Raw genomic sequence first — 26,467 nt, forward strand, 5'->3', positions numbered from 1 at the left:
GTGCTCCAGAGAGGATCTGAAATGCTGAGTCTGCACTCTGGGCTTGTCTCCCACTGTGAGCTGAACTCCAAGCAGCCTGTGACTCAGCTTTACCCTAGAGATACCCTCAGGTTCATGACCTTGGTTGAGAAAGTCTTCCATCCTCATTTTAGAATGCCTCCACTAGGGTGTGCGGGGTTGGCCCACTGGTTAAGAACACACACTGCTCTTGCAGTGGACTTGGCACACACACACACACACACACACACACACACACACACACGCATGCACACATGCATACACACACACACATGCACACAGAACATTTAAAATAATGAAAATAAATTGAAGTGTAGCAGCATGGTGGTGCACATCTTTAATCTAGCACTTGGGAGGTATACACAGGTGAACCTCTGTGAGTTTGAGACCAGCCTTTACTACATAGTGAGTTCCAGACCAGTCAAGACTTCACAGTGAGACCTTGTCTCAAAAAAGGAAAAGAAAAGAATAAATAAATAAATAAAAAGAAATCACCAGCTAAAACAAAATATTTCCCTAGTTGTGATTTCCATAGCAAACCGAAGTGTGGCATTGTTACCACTCTGTTTGGTGATGTGAACCTGCAAGAGTGGAGCCTAAAAATGAGGTGGACTGAAGTCTCATGCAATAACCAACTTTATTCAGAGCATCAGACAATTTATATTCTGAGGGTATTCTGGGTGTTAGGCAGGGTCAGATGAGCAATGTTCACTCGAGTTCACATTGTATACAGTCACAAGCTCAAGGTCACGTGAATTTAGGCTGATACAGTCACAAGGACAACTCTTGCTTGGGAACATCATTCTGGATAATAATGTGTAGGATGATGGGTAATCCGAAGTAAACCTACTCCTAACGTCACACCCGGAAGGGGCAGGAGAGCTCAGTGCAAGGGCAACCCATGTTATGCAGGAACAGGACACAAGACTCTTGTCTTGTTTTCCTGAAGTTTTCTCGAAGGCTCTCAGAAATCTGCTCACACGGCTTCATGTATGGACCATGTTCCAACATAGAATTAGCAGTGTCCATGAGTTTTCTACCCAGAGAATACTTTCATGAAGTACTACAATTTGCTCAAATGTCTGTTTATGGTCAATCCTTCTTCAAGGGGTTGGTAGTTATTTAGACCCATTGCTACACTATATTGTTTAATGAACTGAAAAATCTATTCAGCCAGGTGTGGTTGCTCACATGTGTAATCCCAGCACTTGGGAGACTGAGCTCCAAGCCAGCCTGAGTTATACAGAAAAACCCTTCCACAAAAAGGTTGGGAGTGGGAGGGGGAGGAGATGGGAAGGGGTGGGGGGCATAGAAGGGGTTATAGATGGGATGGTGGCAGGAGGAGGTGGGGGTAGGAATCTCATTTCCTTATGGGTCTGAGTTCTTTTGGTCTTTGCTACACTCTGTGGTTTTCAATTCATGATCCTCAATAAAATATTTCTGGAATATTCTATGTATCTCCTGTCCAGGTACTAATTCCCACACCACTACCTCTTCCTGTTGATGAAGGTGACGGTGGAGAGCGTGGCGCTGCACGCATGTAATCTCCGCGGTCTTCGGTTGGAGGCAGGAGGGTCTGAAAGTCAAGGTCACCTTTGGCTATTTTTGGCTATTTAGTAAACCTGAAGCCAGCCTGGGATACTCGAGAGTTTCTCTCTCTGGGAATAAAGAGCAATGACTTTTTAAACGGTGATAAATGAACAGCTAGGTGAAAAACAGTTGAGTCTGAAAGAGTCCCAAGTTCAAACTCCTGTGCCCGGTGATGATGGGGGTGTGCCGTCTCTGAAGACTTCCTGAGCCCTGTCTTTTAGGATTTTAATGTCTCTGGAGAGTAACCCAGAGCCTATCACACGCTAGGCAAGTACTCCACCACTACGCTCCATACACAGACGTGTCTAGTTATGTATTCTTTTACTGAGACAGGATCTGTTAATCCCCTGGGGGAGAATAAGATCACTACCACAATTTAAAGCCACATTCGAAGCAGGATTTAATTAAACACTGGCCAGGTTGATGGCCTATGGCCAGGCCTGTCTCTGGGTTCCCACAAAATGGACACAAGTCATGCCTTGCAGGGCCTTAAAAAGCAAAGCCATAATTCACCACATTTCCCATCAGCTCCAATCAGGGGCAAGTGTACAAGCACATAACCTGATGCATTTCTGCCTGTGAACCTCCCATCCACATGTGATCAAGCACATCTGGTGTCATCAGTCAAACAAACGTGTTAGGGGAGTAAAAACATGTGGCTGGTTATCTCTATAAACGACAGCCTCCAGCATCTCAGGAGGCATCTGTCCTTAGGCAAGGGGCCTTACAGGCCAGAGGCGTTTTTGTTTCATGAACCCTTTAGGAGCAGTAACTAAAACTTGAAATGTAACTTCGGTACCGACAGATCTTAGGTTTCTCAGGAGGATTACCTCTGTGTGTTCCCACACCCAGCTCTCTGAAGACTTGTTTTAAAACTTAATTCACTACTGCTGTATGTGTGATGAGTGGTGGTCAGATGACACCTTTTAGAGTTCGTTCCCTCCTTCCAGATCGTCTTGCTGAGCCAACTCTACAGCCTGTCTTTGTAGATTTTTTTTATAGAAGTTTCATTATGTGGGAATGGTCATGGCTATTGGTGAGTAACTCAGTCTCCAACCCTTGTCTCCTTATAGGAGGTTGATGATGGCACTGGACATTACAAATTTTTGATTAAGGCCTGGGCTTTCTGGCAACCATACCCCATTCTGAGACTCTTAAGTGTCTGGCCAGGAGTGGCCTCATTAAGAACAAGAGACACTCCCAAGACTCCAGAATGCTTATAGTTTTATTTTTCTGCCAGGAACCAGGGACAGAGACAGAACGTCCCATCTTATCCTAGATGGAGGAGGGAATGTTCTCTTTTACTGCAGAACTTCAATGAGTAAATGTAGAAGGAAGCCAAGCATGGGAGGCAAGTCCTGGAGTCCCCACTCAGGTGGCTGAGCAGAAAGAGCTATGGATTTTAGGTCAAGTCTGAGCTACGTAGCAAGTTTGAAGTCAGGCAGGGCTATACAGCAAGACCTTGTATCAAAAGTAAATAACTGAATACATAAAACAAATTAATTAGTTTAATTAAAATTCATGAGCTTATTTAATTTTAAAAAGTGGTGTGCAAAATAGTATGTGTAACAAAATAGTTGTCTAACATTTATAGAATTTCAGAATAATATCATACAATGTTACTATGTGTATCAAAAAATAGGTAAAAAGTTCATGAAAAGCCCATACATGCCAAGTTTATGGTCATGGTTTTCTTTGGGAAGGGAGGGGTGATAAATGAAGTGGGAAGGTTTAAGTGGGCAGCGCATTACTTCACAGGAAAACTGACCAAGGAAGACAGGTCTTGGAAAGCACTGGCTAGTGTGTGCCTGCAGAATTTCAGGTGGTTCTTGGCAATAGTCCACGTGCCTTCGTTGCATCGTGTTTAAAGTGTTAGAGATGGGGCCTGTCTCTGTGGTGAAGTATGCTTACTGCTCTTGCAGAGAGCCTGAGTTTGATTCCAGCAACCATATCGGGAGGCTCGAAACTATCTGTAACTCCAACTCCAGTGTGATCTGACACCTCTGGTCTCCACAGGCATCTGAACAGATACACACACACACTCACACACACTCACACACACTCACAACTCACACACTCTCACTCACACACACACACACATAATTTAAGATAAAAGTAAAAACAAAAATAGAGCTGTTTGCCTCGTGTGACTACAGCTCAGGTGACTCTTGCTGATACCGTGAAGCCCTGTTTACTCACACAGCACCCTACTCCCCATGTTGACATGTGACTATGAAGTTCATTTGTATACCTAAGGGCACCTGACACTGACACGATTGCATATCAAAGGGCGTCTCTCCAGAGGTTGCTTTCTTATGGTTGCCAGGTAGAACGATAACAGCCCAAGATTCACGGTCAATTATCCACGAGGGTTGCCAAGCTGAAAAGAGCCAAAGAAATCCGAGGGACACGCACATGTGTCCCGATCAAACTTTCAGTCTAATGTCCAGCCTACTGTAAACCACAGTGTTAACCACTTTCAACAGTCCCGACAGAATGCAGATGTGGTCAGTGCTCTCAGATAAGTTTTGAATGTCGTAGCAGAGAGAAGTATGGAAACAACAGCCTGCTAACACATGCCTGCTGAGTGAGATTTCAAGAACGAGACAGACAGACATACAGACATACAGACAGAGAGAGAGACACACACAGATACGTATTCACAGTCACAGACAGACAGACACACAGGCACACAGATACATACAGTCACAGACAGAAAGACAGACACACAGGCACACAGATACATACAGTCACAGACAGAAAGACAGACACATAGTCTCACACACACACACACACACACACACACACCTTGATTTGGGAGGACAACGGTGAGAACTAGTGAGACAAATGTGTGAAGGAACAAAGTCAGGATTTAGGATGTGCAAATCTGGGGCCATGGTGTTGCTCCACTCCAAATTATTTTCATTTAGTTTTGAGGTGAATATAAACACATCAGCAAATTCAATGAGAGATGAAAGTGTTTGTCTTATTAAGGAGGATCTGAATGCCAGTTAGTTCTTTTCATATAACCAGCCTGGGCTGTGGAGCAGAACCCAGGTGTGTGTGCATGTGTGCACATGTGCATTTGTGTGTGTGCATGTGTGTACATGCATGTGTGAGCATGTGTGTGTGTGTGTGTGTGTGTATGTATGTGTGTGTGTATGATAAAATTAGAAAGAGGACCGTGAGAGGTAAAAGGAGATCTTAGGGGAGAGAAAAGTGCTGGGTAAAGAAAGGTAAAAAGCGGTAGGCAAAAAAATGTGAGGTTAAAGGGTGGTTTGGAGATGAGAACAGAAGCTAACAAGAAGTGGGCAGGATGGAGTCGTGGGAAGGGCAATAGTGGATGGATAGATGGATGATGGATGGATGATGAATGGATGATGGATGGATGGATGATGGATGGATGATGGATGGATGGATGGATGGATGGATGGATGGATAGATGGATGGATGGATGGATAGATGGATGTTAGGTCTCAAAACCTGGGACAATGGCTGAGGTACTTATTTAACATATTTAAGTAGACCTGGCTGCCAAGTTCTCCCAGAATCCCTCAGTCTGTACCTGTTACAGGTATAGCTGGCATAACCCACCCCCTACCCTAAACTTGTCCAGTCTAGGAGCTGGGCTGCCCTTCCCCAAGCTGCCCTTCCCTTCATAAAGCAGACATTTTGGCTATGCCTCTCTCTTGGTCAGTGTCTTGGCCCAGGCTGCTCCTCTTGGTTGGCAGCTCCTCCCTCCTCTCCTCTCTCCCTCTTCTCACATGACTCAGAGTCTTGTCCATTCTGGACTCTCCCAAATGTCTCTGCTCTGGCTATGCTCTCCCATATATCTATAATAAACTTTCTCCTCCACCTAGGAACAGTCATGGCCTTTTCCTTTTTTTTTTTTTTTTAATTCAGTGATTAAGAGCAAAGTATGGATGAAAATGTCATAATGAGACATGCTACTTTGTGTGCTGGCTTAAAACATATATTTTTTAAAAGAAAAATCAATTTAATGATTTTCCTCTCGTTATGAAAATTTCCAGATATTCACAAAACTAGATTTAAAAAATTATTTTGTCATTCTGGTTTCATTTTATTAGCATTTTTTTGGGCTAAAGAAAATCCAAATCTAAGACCTCTTGAGACTTCATCTTACATACTTATAATTCTGATTTTTAATTGAGCTGCTGAATAACTGGTTAACAAAGCACAGGATATCTCAGGAAATACCTTGTGAGGTGAGAAGCGCAGCAATTAATCTTTTCTTTCTAATCAGAGGAAGCAGCAGGGTTCGAGTTAGATCAATTATGCTCAGAAATGGGAAACTTTTTGTTTTTAATCAAAAAACATGGAAGCAATTTGGAGTCCTTTAAGCCCTGACTCCTCTTTTCCTTCCTCCTGACTCCCCACGGACATCTCAAGCGTCCCTTGCCCACAGTGTGACCCGACAGAAGGCAATTCACACTTGTTAACTCTGCAAGGAGCTGGCAGGGCTCCGGAACTTTCCACCTGGCAGGTCCCAGACCCGCTCATCTACCTCAGGAACTGTTATTCCTTCAGATGTTGCCACGACCACTATCTTATGACTGTATTTCTCAGTTTTTAAAAATAAATTTGGAGTCCGGCATGGTGTCCAGTGCCTCTAAACACAGCCTGAGAGGGCAGGGCAAGAGGATATCCTGCTTGCAAGAATTCAAGGCTTTGCAGTGTGGCCTGCTGATCTGGGTCCCCACGAGGCACGGCATCAATCTCTTTTATAGCAAGGGGTCTCCAAGGTGCACATGCTGATCTGTAATAACCACAACTGGGAACGTGCACTGCGCTCCACCACAGATTAAAAAACAAACAAAACAGAACCCAGAACAAAATAAAACAAAGCACTAGCCAGGTGGTGGTGCATATCTTTAATCCCAGCACTCAGGAGACAGAGGCAGGCGGATCTCTGTAAATTCGAGGCCTGACCGGTCTAGAGAGTGGGTTCTAGGACAGCCAGGGTTACAATTCCTGTCTCGAAGAAAGAAAGGAAGGAAGGAAGAAAGGAAGGAAGGAAGAAAGGAAGGAAGGAAGAAAGGAAGGAAAGAAGGAAGGAAAGAAGGAAGGAAAGTAAGCACCTATTCCCTAGGATTGTCACTCTAGGGTTAACAACTTTTGACATGTTTACCAAGTCACACACTGAATAAACATTCCTAGGCTCATGAGGAACTAGAGACTGTCGAAATAAATTGCATTTATCCAGTAGAAAACAGCTTTGGTGTTCCTCACCCTTTTCTTCCCCCTTCTTTCCTTCCTGCTTGCCAGCTTGGCCGACCTTCCTTCCTCCTGCTTCTTGGCTGTCTCTCCTCTCTCGCCCTGTGGTTTTTTGGTTTTTTTTGTTATTAAAAAAATGTTTCATGTCTATTTTGGAAAAATTTTAAAGAGAGCAAAAACAGAGTACTCTCCTGGAAACAGTAACCCCGAGTGTGTCTCACCGTGTGAAGAGAACTCAGAGATGGAAAACTAAGATGGAATTTGTCCTGGAACGCTCTGGAATAAAGTGCCCCTAGTCTGTTCACAGTTACACATTCTTGAGGGCTTCACTAACCTTTGGGCTTTCTCAGGACAACTGTTTACTCCCAGAAGTCACCATGTTTTATGGGTCAGCATTATACAACGTCTAGACACAAACAACTGGAAATACTTGTGCATTATGCTGGAACTATCCTCGGGGAACGGAGTCACACTATTGGTTGACACTGCTCAGACCTGCCCTCAAAGGTTTTCTCTTTTAGAACAACATAGCATGGCATGGTGTTTGGTAGCAACAGTTGTTCTTGCAGTAGTTTTAAATTAGTGTTAATGTGTATCAGTGGTTAACTGTTACATTCAGATACAGTTAGTGTACATTTTCTGGTTATATTTAACCACATCACCATCAAGAAAATCTCATTCTTTTTTAATTATTTGAATGACACTATAAATTAATGACAGTCATGCAGAAGTCTAATGTGAGCTAAGTTAAACAGAGTAGTACTTTTCTTGGGATTGCGCTTTGCTTTGTTTTTTGGTCTTTCCGAGACAGGGTTTCTGTGTAGCTTTGGAGCCTGTCCTGGAACTCCCTCTGTAGACCAGGCTGGCCTCAAATTCACCGAGATCCGCCTGCCTCTGCCCCAAGTGCTGGAATTAAAGGTGTGGGCCACCCCCCCCCCCCGGCTGGTTCTGTTCTTAAAGCAGGGCCCAGGCTGTCCTCAAACTCATGGCAATTCTCCAGCCTTAGACTCCTTAGTGCTGGAATTATAGGTATGAGCCACCATGCCTGGCTACTTTCTTTTATTGTAGATTGCAATTACTAATTTGATTTAAAAGAAGCAGGGGTCCCAGCACCCCAGAAGCAGAGGTATGCATATCTCTGAGTTCCAGGCTAATGTGGGGTCTACAGAACAAGTTCCAAGAAGGACTACACAGAGAAACCCTGTCTTGAGAAACAAGCAAAAATAAGAGAAGGGGATCTTTTTTATTTTTATTTTATTTTATTTTATTTGGTTTTTCAAGACAGGGTTTCTCTGTGGCTTTGGAGGCTGTCGTGGAACGGGGATCTTTTTAAAAAATAAAAATAAAATAAAAAGTGTTACCCATAGCTAGGAAACAGTTATGTAAGTAAAGGAAAGAAAACCAGAGTTGTTGGTGCACTCCTTTAATCTCAGAGCTCAGGAGGCAGAGGCAGGCAGAGCTCTGTGAGTTCAAGGCCAGCTTGGTCAGGACAGCCAGGGCAGCAAAGTGACACCCTGTAATTCTTTAATTGTAGTTCAGTTTAAGTAGTCTTAAATTAAAAGGTAATTTTGTCTTTCTTTTTTGCTTGATATACTCATCGGCTAGTGAACAATAGAAGACCGAGACAAATGTTTATATTGTCGTCAAGTATGTCATCTCCCCACCCCACCCCAACACCTTTTGGTTTTGTTGATGTTTTTGAGACAGGATCTCCTGGAGCCTGGACCAGCTCAACTCCTGATCCCCACTCATCACCTTCCTGTGTGTTTGAGCCAGGGGGCACAGCTCAAACTGAGTTTTCTGTGGTAAAGGACTTAAGAAAATACCTGTGTTTCTTTGAAGAAATTGTATCTAGACTTGACACACTGTACTCAGGTCAACAAACTGGTCACTCCCGGGCAACCCCAACCTCAATGCCAATGTTACTGTTCTTTGGAGCCTGAAGTGCTGGCTTCCTCCCTCCCTCTCCCCCCTCTCTCTCACACACACATACACAGAGCAGTATAAACAAAATAATGCTACATTTGCCTTTTAAATAGACTTTTAGAATTCAGCAGCACACCACTGTTTCCATGTGTATATTGGAGAGGGTGCCAAGTTGTTATGAGAAATGAATCACACGGAAAAGCTCAGCTGAAAGCCTTGAAAGCCTTAGCACGGATTTGAAGTCCAGAGATTGCTCCCCAAGCCAGACACTGGAGGTACCATCTGGGTGAACAAAGCTCACCAGCAGGGTGGCCTCTCTGGGGCCGAGAGGGAAAAAGAATTCCCACCCCCAAACACACTTGAGAGTCTATGTGTTTGTTTCAGGGGCCCCATGCGCGTGCGCACATACACACACACACACACACACACACACACACACGCGCGCGCACACACACGTGATCGTGACTTCAAGAGTACAAACAGTTAATGAGTTACTGGAAGAAGTCAAACAGCCGTGTAGAATGGCCAGCCTCGGGCCATTTTCCACAGTCCAACTCCATGTCACATGGCTGGGGGAAAAAAGGTTGGCTTGGTAAGTGTTGCCTGCGGACTCTTCAGCAACGAATGCATCGCACCGCTGCAAACCGTGTGAGCTTTAAAGAGAACTGTGGAGCTTCCTAAGTTACAACACCTGTGTTTGTGGAGGCAGTTTGGTGGACAGTGATACCAGTTATTAGTTTGGTTACTCCATAACCTTCCTGTAAAACGTCTCTGTCACGCGCGCATTCATCCAGTGTGTTCACTAACATCAGTTAGGATGTTAACCAACCCACTGACTTTCAGCTTTTCTGTTAGGGGAAAGATGGGATGCCCTGGATTCACAAACACCTTCATTTTTAGGTACACCATCTACTACCCAACTACCCCCACACCCCCAGCCCATCCCGATCATATTTAAAATGCCTACTATGTGTCAAGCATCTTTGGTAGGGCCTAGACTCAGGAGTCCCATTTTGTATCTTTATTTGTTTACCTATTTTTTAAACTACACCGAGAACTGAACCCACTAAGTGGGTCCTTGACCACTACACTCCATCAGCAGCCCTCTTTGCCAGGCCTCACGAAACAGCACTGTCTGGCCTTGAACTCACTCTGTAGTCAAGTGGGCTTGACTTTTTCATCCTTTGCCTCAACCTCCCAAACAGCCGTGACCACAGGCCCATGCTCCAGGCCCAGCTAGATAGCTCAGGTGCAGCATTAGTCCATAGCTCTCAGGCCTGCAAACTGTAAGGAAAGAAAGCGGTTCAGGGTTTTCCTGCCAGAAAAAACACACAGAACTGGTTCCATAAGCAGCCCTTGTTCCCCAGCCCAGAGACAGAAAATGTCTTTCCTCACTCAAAGTCTGCTCTACCTAATCTCCCTGGGCCACTTTTTGAGGGCACCTTGGACAAATCCCATGGATTTCCAATCATACTGAGTTATTTAAAATTCAGCCTAGTGTGACCTACTTCTCCGCCCACACCGCCCCCATAGGATGTTAGCAAGTTTGTAGCCGAGGGACTGCAGAGGAGTAGGAAAAAGATTCTTTCCTTCCTTCCTGGTCAGAGATCTTGTCAGAAAAGTACCAAGAGATCTTCCCGAGCAGGAGGAGAGTGGGATGGTGTTGATCATGGACTCCTTCCTAGTCTCCAGGAAGTCATTAAGATTTTATTATCTGCCATTGTCAGCCAAACTCTCAATGGCATACCTCTTGAGCACACTCAGAATAAACATTTCGCAATGTGTAGCAAGTGGCAGCCTGTTTATAACCCTGTAATATTATTCATTTAAAAAAAAAAACCCTTAGGGGCTGAGGGTGTGACTGAGCTCGGACTGTGCACTTAGCGTACAAAGTCCAGGAGTCATTCCAAGCACCAAACACAAAATAAAAAAGCTTTTACAGATCACCTAGGCTGCATCAGACATTGCATTGTACACGTGGAAGTGGTGAGTTTGGGGCTGTTGCGATGACCCTGAGCATAAAGGCTCTTGACACTGAGAGAGCTGAGTTCAGGATCCAGAACCCACCGCTTCTTGCAGCTTGTCCCCTGACGACTGCACGCACACCCTGGCATGCGCACAAGTGTGTGTGTGTGTGTAGGCGCACAAAAGCCCACATGAAACACCTCAGTCTATAAAGGTACACTCATTAAGTAAGTAAACAAATGTATCAAAAACATGGGTTCCAATTGGCTCTGTTACTCTTACAGTTTTGGAGTAGGGCCGCCCCCCCCATGTTGCCCAAGGTTGCCTAGAGCTACTGGTTTCAAACAATCCCCCCCCCCCTACACAGTTGCAACTCCAGACAGAACTACATCCTGCTGACTGTATTGTTTGAAGTTAAAACATGAGGAGTTAGTACAAATATTATTTTCTTTCTATTGATGGAAAAACAACCTAGTAGCAAACACGTATTGAGTAGAGACTGTTACCGAGAACCTGCAAAGGAGAACCTGTCCTACTTAATTTAGGAGCTGCTCTGATGAAGGCATTGGTCATGCTAACGGTCATAATGTGACTCCGCTTTACGTCCCTGCTGAGCCAATCTCCAGTTCTGATTCAGAAGGTCACTGAGTGTCCCACCTGGGGGCTCAGAGGCACCGTGTGCTTGCACGGAGTCGACAGCGTCACGGTCGCTTACCAAGTGGTTAGGAGAAGCTGGGCCTGGTGACAGCACCTAGGAGGTGGCAGCCAGAGTTTCAGAAGGCAGCTCAGGGAATCCTGTAAACCTGCAGTCAAAATTCATCCTGGAAAAAAGGGGTGGTTGGTTGGTGGGAAAGGGTTTAGAAGCTTTGCTTTCAGCCGAAGGGACCTAACAGACATGCAGTCAGTGAGTGTCCCGACAGTGAGAGAATTGCTTTCTTCAATGCACATACAAAACATCTTCCAAGAGAGATCTAATGTTCAGTGACAAACAAGACTTCACTATTTTCAGATGACTGAAACCATGCCCCGTAACTTCCTTCATCACAGCAGCGTGGAACTGGAGGACTCTAGAATATTCGCAAGTGTTTGGAAATTAACTACCATGTTAAGGAACAAACAACCAAAGAAATCAAACTCATAATAAAATGCAGAAACCCAATCAACTGAAGTGTAGGGGACACAGCAGACGGACGGATGCAACCACAGTGCCTGTGTCAATCACAGAGAAATGATATCAAATGTCTGAACACATTTGCTTCAGTGGTAAGGGTTGAATCAGTAAGCTAATGTTACACTGAAAGGAACTAGAAAAAAAACGAATTAAGGTTAAAGTGTGGAGAAAGAAGTAAACAGTAAACAATAATCAGAGAAGTTGTAAATGAAATAGAGTCTGGAGGGATGGCTCAGTGATTCGGGGCACATACTGCTCTTTCAGAGGCCCCAAGTTCAGTTCCCAGCACCCACATCTGACAACTCACCTCTAACACTCAAATGTCTGTCCGTCCTGTTTCTCTCTCTCTCTCTCTCTCTCTCTCTCTCTCTCTCTCTCTCTCTCTCTCTCTCTCTCTCACACACACACACACTCATATGCAAAGTCAATAAGTAAAATAGAAACAAACCATCAAGTGACTTATCAGGTTTATCAGGTAAAAGCATTTGCTAGCTGTGCAAGCCTGAAGGCCTGAACCCACAGTAAAAGCAGAGAACAAACTCCTGGAAGTTGTCCTCTGACTTTGACACAAGCATGCCATGATACATATATGCAACCACATTCACATACATGTATCACACACACACACACATACACATACACACACACACAATGCACACTAAAATTTAAAAAATGAAGAAGAAAAATGTAAAAAATCAGTGATAGAAAAAGACAAACCCTTAGCTAGATTGAGGGAAAACAGACAGACAGACAGACAGACAGACAGACAAAAAAGATATGGCAAGATGGCTCAGTAGATAAAGGGGACTGTCACCAAGGCTGACCAACTCTGTTCAATTTTGAGAAACACCTCCACACACGTAACATATTTTTTCTCTTTTGGACAGTGCATTAGGATGCTATGTTACCTGGCTTTTCCTGGCCTTCTGTATTGTAGTCTTATCTCTTGAATCTCTTTATTTTTTCCACCTGGAGATCTAAATGTCATCTACCTTTTGTGTATTGGTTTTCAATATATGTGGTTTTGGGTCGAGAACATGTACAGTCTCTCTGAGCCATATCCCAGAGAGGTAGGAATGGATTGAAACTCCCATTTTTTTTTCTAAAATAATTCATCCTTGCTAAACACATGCTGAAACCCCCCCCCTCCCCCCCGGCTAGTCCTCACATAAGGCATTTGACGTAAGTCACCAGCTGTGGTCTGACAGTTCATATAGCAAGTCTACAATTAATTTGGTTACACTCTGCTCATCCTAACTAAAAACAGCAACTGTAGGGTCTCTTTTAACTCTTTAGTGCTCTCTGAAGTTTTCTTTCGTATGTTGTGGGCTCTCCAAACCCACAGAGGACCCTCCTGCTGCTACTGTAGTTTCAGGTGACATTGCAGGCATCATGATAAGCCACCAGGTTCCTTGTCCCTCCTGGTTCTCTGCTATTGTGCTCTTTTGGGTCATGTTACTGGTGGCTTTAAAGTACAATGGGAAGAAAAGAAGGGTAACATGAGCGGGTTTAATCCATTACAAAGGGCCAGAGAAAGTAGGCCCTTGATACTGTCTTTACCCTTCTACCTGTAGGCTCTGCCCTGCTAGCATCTGAGGAAGGCTGGAAACTCAGGTCTGGCCTTTGAGTCCCTTTCCTGAATGAAAATTCAGACATTGTAATGGTCCCCTTGGGCTGAGTAAAAATGCCTTTCAGCACCGTCTGTAGTAACAGCACAGCATTGCAGAGCTGAGCACTGTGTACCACTTGAGAAAGAGCTTAGTAAATCCTCTCTCTCTCTCTCTCTCTCTCTCTCTCTCTCTCTCTCTCTCTCTCTCTCTCTCTCTCTCTCTCTCTCTCTCTCTCTGGTATTTTTGAGACAGGGTTTGTCTGTATTGTTTTAGAGGCTGTCCTGGAACTCACTCTGTAGACCAGGCTGGCCTCGAACTCACAGAGATCTGCCTGCCTCTGCCTCACGAGTGCTGGGATTAAAGGTGTGCTCCACCAATGCCCGGTGAACTTAGTAAATTTTAAAACCCTTCTTGTCAAGCTGGGGATGTGGCTGCGTTGGAGGATGCCTTTTTAGCTGACCAACTGAAACCCTGGGTTCAACCTGCGGCACCGCATAATCCATGTGTGGTGGTTCACTTCCGGTCCTTGGGCAGTGGAGGCAGGAGGATCAGAAACTCCCAACTACACGGCACCAATATTGATGTCCATGAGACTTTGTCTACAAACAAACGGATGTGAGAGGCAGGCATGGTGACCCATGTCTATAATCCTGGTACTTAAAGCTAAGGCAGACAGATGAAAATGGATTTCAGGCCAGTCGGAGCTACACAAGAATCAAGTCAGCTGGGTCTACACAACAAGTATCAGGCCAGCCAGGGCCACAGAGCAAGACTTTGCCTCCAAATGACAACAAAACCACAATACCAAAATCAGACCAAATCCTAACAAAACCACCCCCAAAGCTGTTATCCAGCCTAGACGTTGTTCTCAACATTTGACAACTGACCCATGGTGTGTGACTACGTGAGAGTGTGTGACTGTGTGTGAGGGAGTACATGTGAGTGTGAATAAGAGTGTGTATGACTACTCGTGTGATAGTGTGTGTGTGTAAAAGTGTGAGAGCCGTGACTGTGTGAGTGTGTGACTGTGTGTGTGCTCCTGAGTTTCGATGTTAAACTGTGTCTTTCTGCACATCCTACCACCTGACACCTGCCATTGTTGTCTAGATGTTTAAATCTTTTTTTTTTTTTTTTTGGTTTTTCGAGACAGGGTTTCTCTGTATTGTTTTGGAGGCTATCGGTCCAGCCCAGCCTCGAACTCACAGAGATCCGCCTGCCTCTGCCTCCCGAGTGCTGGGATTAAAGGCGTGTGCCACCACCGCCCGGCTTACATGTTTAAATCTTAAATCCACCTTGTTGTCACTGCTCTGCCGACCAGCTTCCTGGGGAGAACGGATGAAGTAACCTCAGTTCCAAAGCAGGACAACAACAAAGGTCCCCAGCGAACAAGAGGGGCCTTTTGGGTCAAAGCAGAGCATTGTCTGGGGCTTGAGACAGCAGCTCCATTCATGTACTTTGTGTCTGGGTGGACACACAGGTGTCAGGCATTCACCCTCAGAAGCAGGCACATACATAGACAATTTCTCTGGATTCCTTGCTTCACAATACCAAAATGGTGTTGCAAGCACTTCTTATAAAGAACCAAGTAGGCATAAAAATGGAGACATTTATCGCTAAGTTTGAAGTGACGTGTTTGCTACTGTTATGTACAGGACTAAGGCGAAAACTGATCATCTATACGTGAACTTTGAATCGTGATTTTTTTTGTTGTTGTTTATTGGTTTTTGAGTTTTTTAACTTTTTTTCCCTGAGATATGGTCTCCTATGAGCCTGCCTCGAACTCACGATGTTGCCGAGAGTGGTTTTAAACTGGGATTACAGGTCCGTGTCACCATGACCACAAGATTATCGTTGCCATTTAAATGGCAACAGTGAGCTAAAGCAAATAATTTTAAAACTTCGTTCTTGAGCAACACACACACACTCCTTCCCCTGATTAAAGTGCTACCTGTATTGAGCCGAGTATAACGATGTCTGCCGTCCCATCAGGACACTGAGGCAGGAGGATCAGTGGGAGGTCAGCCTTGGGGACATGGACTCAGCCTCAGGCCAACCAACCCACTCATCAACCAACAGAAGGCCACCAAAAACGCGACCTTTATTACTAGTGGAATACCTAACTTCGCTAGGACTTTCGTTTAAAAAATGGATTGTCTTTTTCTGCACCAGCCTTACAGTCTAATGGCTCCTAAATCTGCTGAAGTGGCCCCTTTTCCACTACTCGTGTGATGACGACCTTTGGGCTGTGTGTAGCTCAGTGGGAGATCGCTTGCCTACTCTGTGTCAGGCGTCCTGATTACCAGAAAGGAAAGAAAAGGAAAAGATAGGAGAGGAAAGAACGCAAAGTGTTTCTAAGTTGTTTTTCCTCCAGTGTTGTTTTCTAACAGTAGCATGTGCAGGGCGGGGTCCTAGCATGTGCAGGGCGGGATCTTACCATGCGCAGGGCGGGGTCCTAGCATGTGCAGGGCGGGGTCCTAGCATGTGCAGGGCGGGATCTTAGCATGTGCAGGGCGGGATCCTCCCAGCTTCCGTTCCTACGTAAGGCATGTAACTACGAAGACTAAAGTAAGGTGCTGGAGAGAGGACTCAGAGGTTAGGAGCACTTGGTGCTCTTCCAGGGGCTCTGTGGGTTCCCAGCACCCCCACGGCAGCACAAAACCAACTGTAACCTCAGACCCCACGCCGGACCTCCCCGGACTCCAGGCACACATGTGAGGCACGGGCATACAGACAGGCAAAACGCCTACACATAAATTAAAGATGAATAAGTCTTAAAAAGCAAAACCAGAAAAGTTTACCGCCCCCACCCACCATATTTAATCTAGTGCTTGTTATTGTTTGTTTTTTGAAACAGGGCCTAATGCAGTCGAAGCTTCCTCCCACTGCCTCTTTTTGAGTGCTGGGGCTGCAGGCACATATCGGCACGCATAGCCCCCTTTGGGTTCATATGATGTGATCGGGGACAGTTTATTCCTCTTTGTTCTGTCAACCCACAGTTATAACTCGTGATCCATAGACACTGCTTAGGGTCATGGAGGGGATAGCAGAAAATACTAGAATCTCTGCTGTCAGAGGGCGATCTGATAGGAGGAGTAGATTCATCCTCAGGTGCTGGGGGTATGAGGAAGAGACAAGACAGGACCTGCGTGGTCCACCCCGTCCCAGTGAAGACAGAACCTGCGCGGTCCACCCCGTCCCAGTGAAGACAGGACAACGCGTGGCCCACCCCGCCCCCAGTGAAGCATCATTAGCTCTTAGGAGCCTGCAGGCCTAGCAGCCAGTCACAGGGGCTGTCTCACATGTGGGGTGTGCAGACAGCGGGCAGCTGGCTGCCTCAGGCCCTCTCCATGTTGCTTGGCAGAGCAGGTGCAGCCTTGTTTAGCCAAGGCGTCGCCGTCTTCCTTTCTTTTGTTTTTTGCTTCTCACTCCATGTTTGGTGCTGCAGACGTTTTGAATTCCTGAGTTTTCAGTTATGTCATAATGACAAACCCTAGTTTTCTGTTAGGTGTATGGGAGGGGGTTAGCATACAAAGAGATGGGTATCATTCCAGAATCTTCATGCGTATGTGTTATTTCAGGGTGTTCTGGCTTATTCCCCCTCCCCCGCCCCCATCCTGTGTCTCCTGCCCCGTCCCCTCTGGCTGGTTCCCTTTCTTCCCTTTGATGTCATATGAATCCCATTACTCCTGTCTCTTTTTCCTTCCTTTATCTTTTCTTTCCCTCTTATGATCTTTTAATTACACACACACACACACACACACACACACACACACACGAGAGGAAACACAGAGAATATGTCTCTCATTCTGGCTTATTTTGCTTAACACAATGATTTCCAGTTCTTGTCTGTTTCCCACAAATATTACAATTTCATTTTTCACTATAGCCAAGCAAAATGGGTTGTGTATGTCTCCATAGTTTCTTCATTCATTTGTCTTTCCCCCCATATTTATTTATCTATCTGTCTAGGTCTAGCTGTCCCGGAACTTACTTCATAGACAGACTCTGCCTTGAACTCAGAGAGATCTTCCATTTGTCTTTTGATGGCCATCTAGGCTGTTTCCACTTCTCGGTACTGAGACTCGCTCAGCAATAAACATGGATGTATGAGCACCTCTGTGGTATGTTGATTCAGAGTCCTCTGGGTAATAACCAATTAAACATGTTTTCAATTGAGTAGATGATCCAGCTGTTAGACATGCCTGCATAATTTGATTTCACAGGATAGTTTCTTCAGTAAATGCTTCATGTTGTTACACTGGGAATGAAATCGAACTCCATTATAATTAAAATATTTATCACTTGAGGCTCTGGGTTTGTACTCGGCCATCCATTTGTTCCCTCATACAGAATGCTTATTACATAACAAGCTATAAATATGCTCCCTCATCTTTTATATGTGGCAGAATTGCTCTGACTTAACAGCACAATGTGGGTGTCACAAGGCAGATATTTAAAGATGGCTTAACACGTGTAGAAAAAAGAAACGGGGACCAACAATACAGTTCAGCAGGCAAAGGTACTTGCTACTTACTTTATGAATGGAGTTCGACCCTTAGGATCCACAAGGGGGAAGGAGAGGACAGACTTCTACAAGTTGTCCTCTGCTATGAGCACTTTCCCCCTCACAAAATAAATACAAAGTAATACAAACAATTCAAAGCAAGAAACGAGACCAGGATTATAGGTAACTCCTAAAGCATTTGCCTAGGATGCATGCGAGTTTGCCCTTGACACCACCACCAGCAGCAGCAGCAGCAGCAACAACAATTGAGAAAGAAAATAAAAGGGAGAAGTAGGTTTGCCACAGAAGGACCAGAACAAGCCTCATGATGAACATTGCTGGAGCATCATCCTAGAAGTGAGACTGAATGAGTGCGATTTCAAGGAAAAGACGAGTGATTCCAAGAACTGTGAGACCTAAGCCATGCAAGTAGTGTGAACTGGATGCTTCCTAACAATGCATGTTTTGACAACTGTCTTATAACGTGCTTGCTGCACACCTTTACTGACACACCGGAACTAAGACCAGTCCAAAGATAAGTGGGCTAGCCACCAAAGCATTCACTATCATCTCCGGGGGATCTGATAGTACAAGCCCTGTCAGAGGCTGTTCTTACAGCAGGCTGGCAGAGTTTCAAGGACTAACTAGCTTGGTTTACAGGTTGATTAGCATCATTCATGTCCTGGCTACTATTTTAAGCCGAGGAAATGTGGTAATAGATAAGATAAGATGTACCTTTTTTTTTTCCTCCTGGGCCAGCTTTCTAGTACAAAAGATGAACTCATAGGAGGTAAACACAACACCCTGACTCTATGACAATTTACAAAGTATCAAGTCTGATGGGAGGCAGAGGCAGAGGAGGACAACTCCAAGGAAAAGGTCAGCCCCATCCGGCAGGGCTACATAGTGAGGCTGCCTCAAACCAACCACCTGACCCCACAGGTTTTTGTAGCGTGGAAGCAGTGCGAACAGCATCTGGGAACAAATTGTCAGACCATCCTGATGAGCTGAGCAGATGCCACCAAGAAACCAGGAGGGAAAAACCAAAATCAAGGTGATTAGAAAGAAAAGGCAGAGAGACATGAACACTCGGACAACTGACAAGTTTTAGTTCATGGATGTAGCATGTCTTTTTATTTACTGAAGGGCATCTTGGTTGTATGCATAAAGGTTCTATAAACACTTATCCGCTGGTTATGTGGATATAACTTTTCAACTCATTTAAGTAAGTATCCAGGAATGTAACTGGTGGCGTCCTACCTCTGATGGACACGTGCTGCCCGTTCTGCCCGCATTTGGTCTTTTCAGACTTAGGAGTTTTAGCTGTATCTCATTGTTTAAGGTCACAATCCTTAGTGACTAGGATCTTGCCCACATTCTCATCTTTAGATCAATGATCCAGTCAGTTAATTCTCGTGAAGGTTGTTCAGGTGTTTGATTGCAGCCTGAGCATCTTCTTGGTAAGTGTTTGCTGTGTTCCTCTGCACAGTCCAAAGAGTTTTTCCTAAGTGTGGTATCACATGTTTTGAATCCCAGCACTCAGGATCCAGAGGACAGTGGATCTCCGTGGATTCCATGCTTGCTTGGTGTACTTAATGAATTCCAGGTCAGTTAGGGCTGAATAGTGAGAGTTCTTCAGATGAATAGATAGATAGATAGACAGATAGATAGATGGATGATAATGATAGATGGTAAATAGATGATAGATGGTAGATATAGATAGCTGATAGATAGATAGATGGATGGATGGATGATAGATAGGAGATAGCTGATAGAGAGATAGACAGCTGATTGAATGAGAGCAGGTGAGAGAGAAAGGAATGCGTTTGTTTTCCCAGAAGTTTGCTGGGAATTTGAGGACTGAATCCATGATGTCACTTATGCTATCGCAAGTGCTCACTGTAGCCTGTTCACGGCCTTCCATGGAGTTTTAAGCGTGCACACTGTATTTTGGAGACAAGTACTTTACTAGATATATGTTTTCTCTTAATCTGAGACCTGCCTTTTCACTGTCTTAATGAGACTTGTAGAGTAAAAGTTTTCTGTTGTAATGAAGTACAACATAACTATTTCTTTCATGAATTGTGCTTTTGAGTAATTGTGTTTTTTTTTTCTTCATGGATTCTGAAATTTGATCTCTTACATATAAAATGCCACTCTCAATCCCAAAATACCTAGATTGTCTACTCTGGTACTTTCTAAGAGGACATACATGCATATGCATGTGCTTGTACATGTGCACAGACATGAAAGCACACAGAGACATGAATACACACACCGACATGTGCTCACACATGTGCACACACACATGCACATCCATAGGCATGTATATAGACACGTACACACAGATATGTGCAAACACTTGTGTAAAAGCACTTATATTCGGTAGTGCTGGGGGCCAACCCAAGGCCTCACACAATCTGTTATAAATCTTGTCTTGTGTCATCTTTAGATTAATTCTCGTGAAGGTTGTTCAGTCTGCATCTAGAGTACTTTCCATAGGGATGAGCCCAGCTGTCCATCACTAGCTACTGGAAAGATCATCCTGTCTCTGTTAAGCACCTGGCTCATTGTCTATTTTCAGGTAACTGAACCATATGTGTCTATTTTCCCGCTCCAATTTCACTTCTGTAGTCATTTAACAGTACCACGCTGTCGGGGTTACGATTACTGTATACGGACAGAATCTTGTAGCTGTGTATTGCCTGTCTTTTAACTTTCTAAAAAATATTCTTTGGGTTATTGGTCTCTTGTCTTTGCATTTAGCTGGGCAGTTGTTTCAGTTTTAGGAAAGATCTATTTTTAATTGTGTGCATTTGTTCAGAGATCCTCACAGAGCAGCAAGAGCTATTAACCTCCAAGCCTTCTCTCCAGCCCTGACAAGAAGCCCAGCTTCTTGATGTCCATAAATAATCTTGATAGGAATCGAGTTGTGTTTGTAGATTAAGGCAGTATGAATTGGTTTTCAGCTGGGCAGTCGTGGCACATGTCTTTAACCCCAGCTCTCAGGAGGCAGAGGCAGGACGATCTCTGTGAGTTTGAGCCCAGCCTGATCTCAAAAGGAAAGGTGTTGTTTTTTTATTTTGAAATGGGTTTTCGTATAGTCTCACTATGTAGCTGAGGCTGGTTTGAATCCCTGATCCCTCTGCATCTCCTTCCAAGCAGTGGGATTAAAAGTGTGTGCCCCCATGCCAGAATTTTTAAATGATTTTTAAAGTTTTATGTTTAACTGTGGAATTGTTGGTAATTGCATTAGTTATAAAAATTTTCATTTTTTAAAAATCCCACAAGACATCCAAGAGGTACTACTTAAAATGTGGAACTATTAGTGTGTTCTGTTATTTTATCCTCAACCAAATGGAATGCATAATCTAGTATTTCCTGTAATACTTTTCCCCCTTTACTGTGTGTGTGTGTGTGTGTGTGTCTGTATGCACTCCAAAGGAAGTAGGGAAAAGAGGGACACACACACACACACACACACACACACACACACACACACGACACTGAAAGCAGAACCTTCCATAGTGATTTCGAAAAAACATACCTAAGCCTGGAAAATGTTCAATACATTTACTATGTTGCAAAAATGCAAAAGTGGATTTCTTTTTCGTGTAGGAAGTCTATCTTTGTTCCTGACTTATTTGTTCTGTGACTTCCAAAAGTAAGTAGGCTCATTCGGAACAATGGGAACGTAAATGTGTGCTAACAGGTAATAAAACATTCTGACAATTCACAAACAAATGAATGTTCACTTTGTTCTCAGCCCCGGGGAAGCCAGAAGCCTAGGTGAAACAAACTCGCCTCCTTTGTCTCCGTCATAAAAGGCAAGCGGGAAGTGCACACCGAATACTCACAGATGATCGGGTTTCTGACATTCCTCTAACAGGCAGAGAGTGGAGTTCCTCAGAGACTCTAGAGGCTTCGTGTGTCCCCGCGAGTGCCAGCACCCTCTGTGACCTACCCCGACAGCAATCTGTTTTTCTGTCCTCTCTCTCTCTCTCTCTCTCTCTCTCTCTCTCTCTCTCTCTCTCTCTCTCTCTCTCTCTCTCTCTCTCTCTCTCTCTCTCTCTTCCAGTTTCTACCCTGTTTTTACAGGCCTTGAATAGCAAGGTCAAGTATCTGACCCTTGAGATGAGTGTTGCAGCAGCCTCGCCCTATTTGATGGCTAAGTAGCCCTAGCAGACCCGGAAAGCACTAGATATAGCCCAGGCTGGCTTCGAACTCATGGCAATCCTCCTGCCCGAGCCTCCTGGGCGCTAGGATAACAGGTGTGCGTCATCACACCACCCACCATCGTCGGTGTACGCTCACGAAACCTAAAGTTGTCCCAAATAACTGTGATCTCTATGTACCGCCCAAGGGAATTTGGTTGCTAAACCTAGCATGTGGGTTTCATGTCCACAGCTCCAGGAGTGAGGCGACCACATGAAACCAGCTTGGCCAAGCTCACAGCCTGAATGCAGGGTTATTTCAGGACGTGTCTTCTGCATCCCCTAAAAGCCTCAGCTCGAAGCAAGGCCACAGCCCACGACCCTACGGATCTAGAAACGGTGACGCTCTGTTAAACGCCTGACAGGCAGGGCTGGGTAGCGCTCCACAGGGCATCCGCAGAGTTCGGCAGGGCTCGGCAAAGCTCGACAGCACTTCGGCAGGGCTCGGCCAGACCCCCGGGAGGGCTCGCTTGAGCTCCGGCAGGGCTCGGCTGAGTTCGGCAAGAGCCCGGTAGGGCTCGGGGAGGGCTCGCTTGAGCTCCGGCAGGGCTCGGCAACACTCGGGCTCCTTCGGGTGCGGGAGCCCCCAGCCGGCCTGCCCCCCCACAGTAGCGGAGCGGCCTGCGGGGCGCGCGCGCGCGTTCCCGGAGACGCCCCCCCACCCCCTCAATCCCCGAGAGCCCCGCAGCCCGCCCATTGTGCCGCGGGGGTTCGCCCCCCGGCCGGCCGCCTGACGCAGCCGAGGCTCCGCCCCCGGCGTGACGCCGGCGTCAGGCCAGTCCCGGCATGCTCCGCGGCTGCCCGCGGCTGAGAGCAGCACCGAGGCGTCTTCCCGGAGAGCGGCCGCTCCTCCGCGTCGCTGCACTGCGCACACCCCGGCCGCCCTCGCCTCCCCCGCCGCCCGCTCGCCCGCTCGCCCGCCCGCCCGCCCGCCCGTGCGTCCGAGAGCGGCCGCAGCCCTCCGCCGAGGGCGCCCCGGGACGGAAGGGTCCAGCAGCCTGCCGGCGCCCGCCGCGCTCGTGGTCGCCGTCGCCGTGGTCGTCGTGGTCGTGTCCGCCGTCGCCTGGGCCATGGCCAATTACATCCACGTCCCGCCCGGCTCGCCCGACGTGCCGAAGCTCGACGTGACGGTGCAGGACCAGGAGGAGCAGCGCTGCCGCGACGGCGCCCTGAGCCTGCTGCGGCACCTGCGGCCGCACTGGGACCCCCGCGAGGTGACCCTGCAGGTGAGGCCGGGCGGGGACCGCGTTTCCTGCCCGACGCCGCCGCCGTCGCCGCAGCAGCAGCATCAGCGTCGCCGCTCCCGGCCGGGGATGGCTGCCTCTGCCCCTGCCCCTGCCCCTGCCCCTGCCCCTGCCCCTGCCCCTGCCCCTGCCCCTGCCCGACGGCTCCTTCCTTCCCCTTCCTCTCCTCCCCAGACCCCCGCAGCCGGTCCGCCCTCCCCGTCCCTGCCTTGTCAGCCTCCGGTCCCTTCCCGCATCCTCCATCCCGGAGCGGAGTGACCGTGGACCTGCCGCCTGCTGCCCACGCCAGGGTGCTGCGGGAGGGAGGAACGCTTCTCTGTGCCTCCTTGGAGGGCTCGAGTTGGCGTTTCTAAATTGGTAAAGTCTTCAGTGAAATTCGTGCCTGAGGGTTAGGGTGAGCAGTGAGTGGCCTGGGAATGTTGTCGTGAGACAGAAATTCCCAGGAGGAGTAGGAGAAAAAAAAAATAGAATCCCGAAAATGTAGGATTAAAACAACAACAACAGCAGCAAAGCAGCTAGTTAGGATTCGTCATACCCAGAATTTATTTTGGTGTGATTTGGTTTTAGTTTAGTTTTTTTTTTTTTTGCAATACACTTCTTTAGGAAATACCAACTTGAGCTTCCTTTTTTTTTTCCTTGCAAACAAACAAAAAGCCAAATTATTATTATTTTTTTTTCACCGCTGGATCTTGTTTTAGATTTGAGCAATAATGGGAGAGCATTTATTTGCATCGTTCAAGTCATCGTTATTATTTTGATGACTCCAATAAATTGTGGGGTTTATGCAAGGCTTATTTAATTTTTTTGTTGTTGAATTATTTTTAACATACTTAAAACATGAGCTCAGAGCAGTTCCTGACACTTGGGGATTTTCATGAGTTTTAGTTTCGGTTCTTGCTAGAAGGGTTCTGAGTAGATTAAAGGAACCCATATGTTGTAGGGAAGAAACCTGTTAGACAAAAGACTGAATTTTAAGGCTTGCTTGTTGGCTAAGTGTAGAGGAAATAGCGTATTCAAAAAAATTTTTTTACGTATAACTTGGAAAATTATTATATTTCCTTTTAAGGAAGGGCTTTTCAAATGGAAACATGTTTATGTACTTGTTGTTGGGAACACAGGCTGTTAAGAGTCCTAGGCAAGTGCTCTACCACCAAGCTTCGTCTGAGGTCCTCAAGTTAGACTGTTCTTGCAGTATGTATTAAATGTAATGAAATGTATTTCTGGAAAATATCTTACTAATTAAAAGCAGTCCTGCTTCCTGGTAGACTGCAGTGCTGGCAACCAGTGTGATTTTTTTTAGCAGTGACTTTTAAAGTTTGAAACTTTGAAGCTTGGAATTTCCTTTGATTTAATTGTGCGTAGAATAGTGGAAATAGCTATTGGATGGTGTTGCTGTGTGCTGGATTGAGCTATATTTTTTTAAATCATGGTTGCCTAGGAAACCATATTAGGTAGGTGCTATCTCTTAGTTCATGTGAAATTTAGTGAAGGAAAGCCAGGGTATATGTTAAAACAAAGGAGAGATACAAAACTAGTTTGGTTGTTGTACAGGAAATCAGGTTAAATCATGATTTCTGTGTAGCATGTTTTTTTTGTTTTTGTTTTTTTGTTTTTTTTTTTGAGGCAAGGTGGCTGGATTGCTCTCACTCAACTGGCAATCCTGTTTCAGGCTCCCATTGTGGTGGGATTGTAGGCTTTTCCACCGTTCCTGGCTTATGTTGTCACTTTAGCCTTAACCTTTAGGTTCGTAATCTGATTTTATAATATGCATATTTGAAAGTGGTGACGTCACTCACTTATCTCTAGAATTGATAATTAGAAATTCATTTCCTCTTGTACAAGCAGAGCTCTTGGATCAGAAGCTGAGCCATCTGTAAGCCAGGGTTATGGTTATTTATTTATCTCTCAGCTCAGTGGAGTGGACTTTACACATACTGGGACATTACAAACTAATGTCATGGAGCTTTGTGTAGTAATTCTGTTTTTGTTGTTATTTTTTATTTTCTTTAGACTAGGTATCGCTGCGTATCTCCCTCTGTCTGGTCTGGAACTGGCTCTGTAGACCAGGCTGGCCTTGGCCTCCTGAGCTTTGGGCTTAAAAGTTTTTGTCGCTGCAACCTGCTTGGTTGGTATTAATGGCTATAGTTACTTTTGGAATTTTATCTTCCTTGAACTGTAAGGATAATACTCCTACCTCATTTCAGAAAGGGAATCATGTATCTTTTTAATTTTTTTTATTTAAACTAGAAATAAGGTTGCATCACATGCCAATCCCAGCTCCTGCTCCCTTCCCCCCTCCCCCAACCCTTCCCTCCCTAGCCCCCCAACTCTCTACCCTGGGAACCATGTATCTTATAGCCAAAAAATAATGTAATTTCAGGTCAGCTGGAATCAATAATAGCCTTGTTTCCCTATGTTCCTCCCTCCCCTTTTAGTGTGTGTTTCTGAGTATGGAAGTGGGAGCCTAATACATGTTACATAAGCTTTCCACTACTTGGCTATGGCCCTGAGCCCTTACCTGTTTTTCCCCCCAAACTAACATTTTTCTTGGCTGCATGTAGTGGAGACAGGAGGATCAGGAGTTCAGGGTTGTTTCTAAGGCTTCATGTTGGCGGTTGAGCATGAGTTACTTGAGACCCTGTCTTAGCACCCTACTCCCCGGAAGAAAAAAACACATTAAAATATTCTCTAAACATTTTCGAGGTTTTTTGTGACAACCCTTATCTTTCCTGATAGTTACTCTTATAATAGCAACATGTAGAAGATGAAAAAATGTAGAAACAGGCAAAGACCCAAAAAGAATTAGATGTGATCCAAGTGATAGAGTTAGTCTCTACTCAGAACTCAGTGGCATGTGAAATTGGTTCTTGTTTTGGCTAAAGCTGTCCTCATCAGAAGTAAAAACAGAAGTAAGGAGGGGTGTCATGAGTCTTTTGAAGTTAGATTTCTGTATAGGTATAGTAGTAGTGCACCAGCTACAGCTAACTGCT

General features: G+C 45.5%; 1 protein-coding gene and 1 long non-coding RNA gene across 2 annotated transcripts in view; one reads left to right on the forward strand and one right to left on the reverse strand.

The window, feature by feature from the left end:
• Positions 1 to 9,782: 9,782 nt before the first annotated feature.
• On the reverse strand, positions 9,783 to 16,952 carry LOC121139742. The gene is made up of 3 exons (XR_005876656.1): positions 16,815 to 16,952; positions 11,450 to 11,555; positions 9,783 to 10,053 (listed from the first exon to the last, which is right to left on the reverse strand). It is a non-coding gene; the product is annotated as an uncharacterized LOC121139742 (long non-coding RNA).
• Positions 16,953 to 23,037: 6,085 nt separating this feature from the next.
• Positions 23,038 to 26,467, forward strand: part of Etnk1 (ethanolamine kinase 1) — a 39,605-nt gene continuing 36,175 nt past the window's right edge. Inside the window, exon 1 of the mRNA XM_040743571.1 lies at positions 23,038 to 23,459. Within this exon, the coding sequence (XP_040599505.1) occupies positions 23,304 to 23,459 (156 nt within the window). The 5' untranslated portion in view covers positions 23,038 to 23,303. The remainder of the gene's footprint in view (positions 23,460 to 26,467) is intronic.

The sequence above is a fragment of the Mesocricetus auratus genome, unplaced genomic scaffold, assembly GCF_017639785.1.
Source record: "Mesocricetus auratus isolate SY011 unplaced genomic scaffold, BCM_Maur_2.0 Super-Scaffold_100001, whole genome shotgun sequence".
Classification (NCBI taxonomy): domain Eukaryota; kingdom Metazoa; phylum Chordata; class Mammalia; order Rodentia; family Cricetidae; genus Mesocricetus; species Mesocricetus auratus.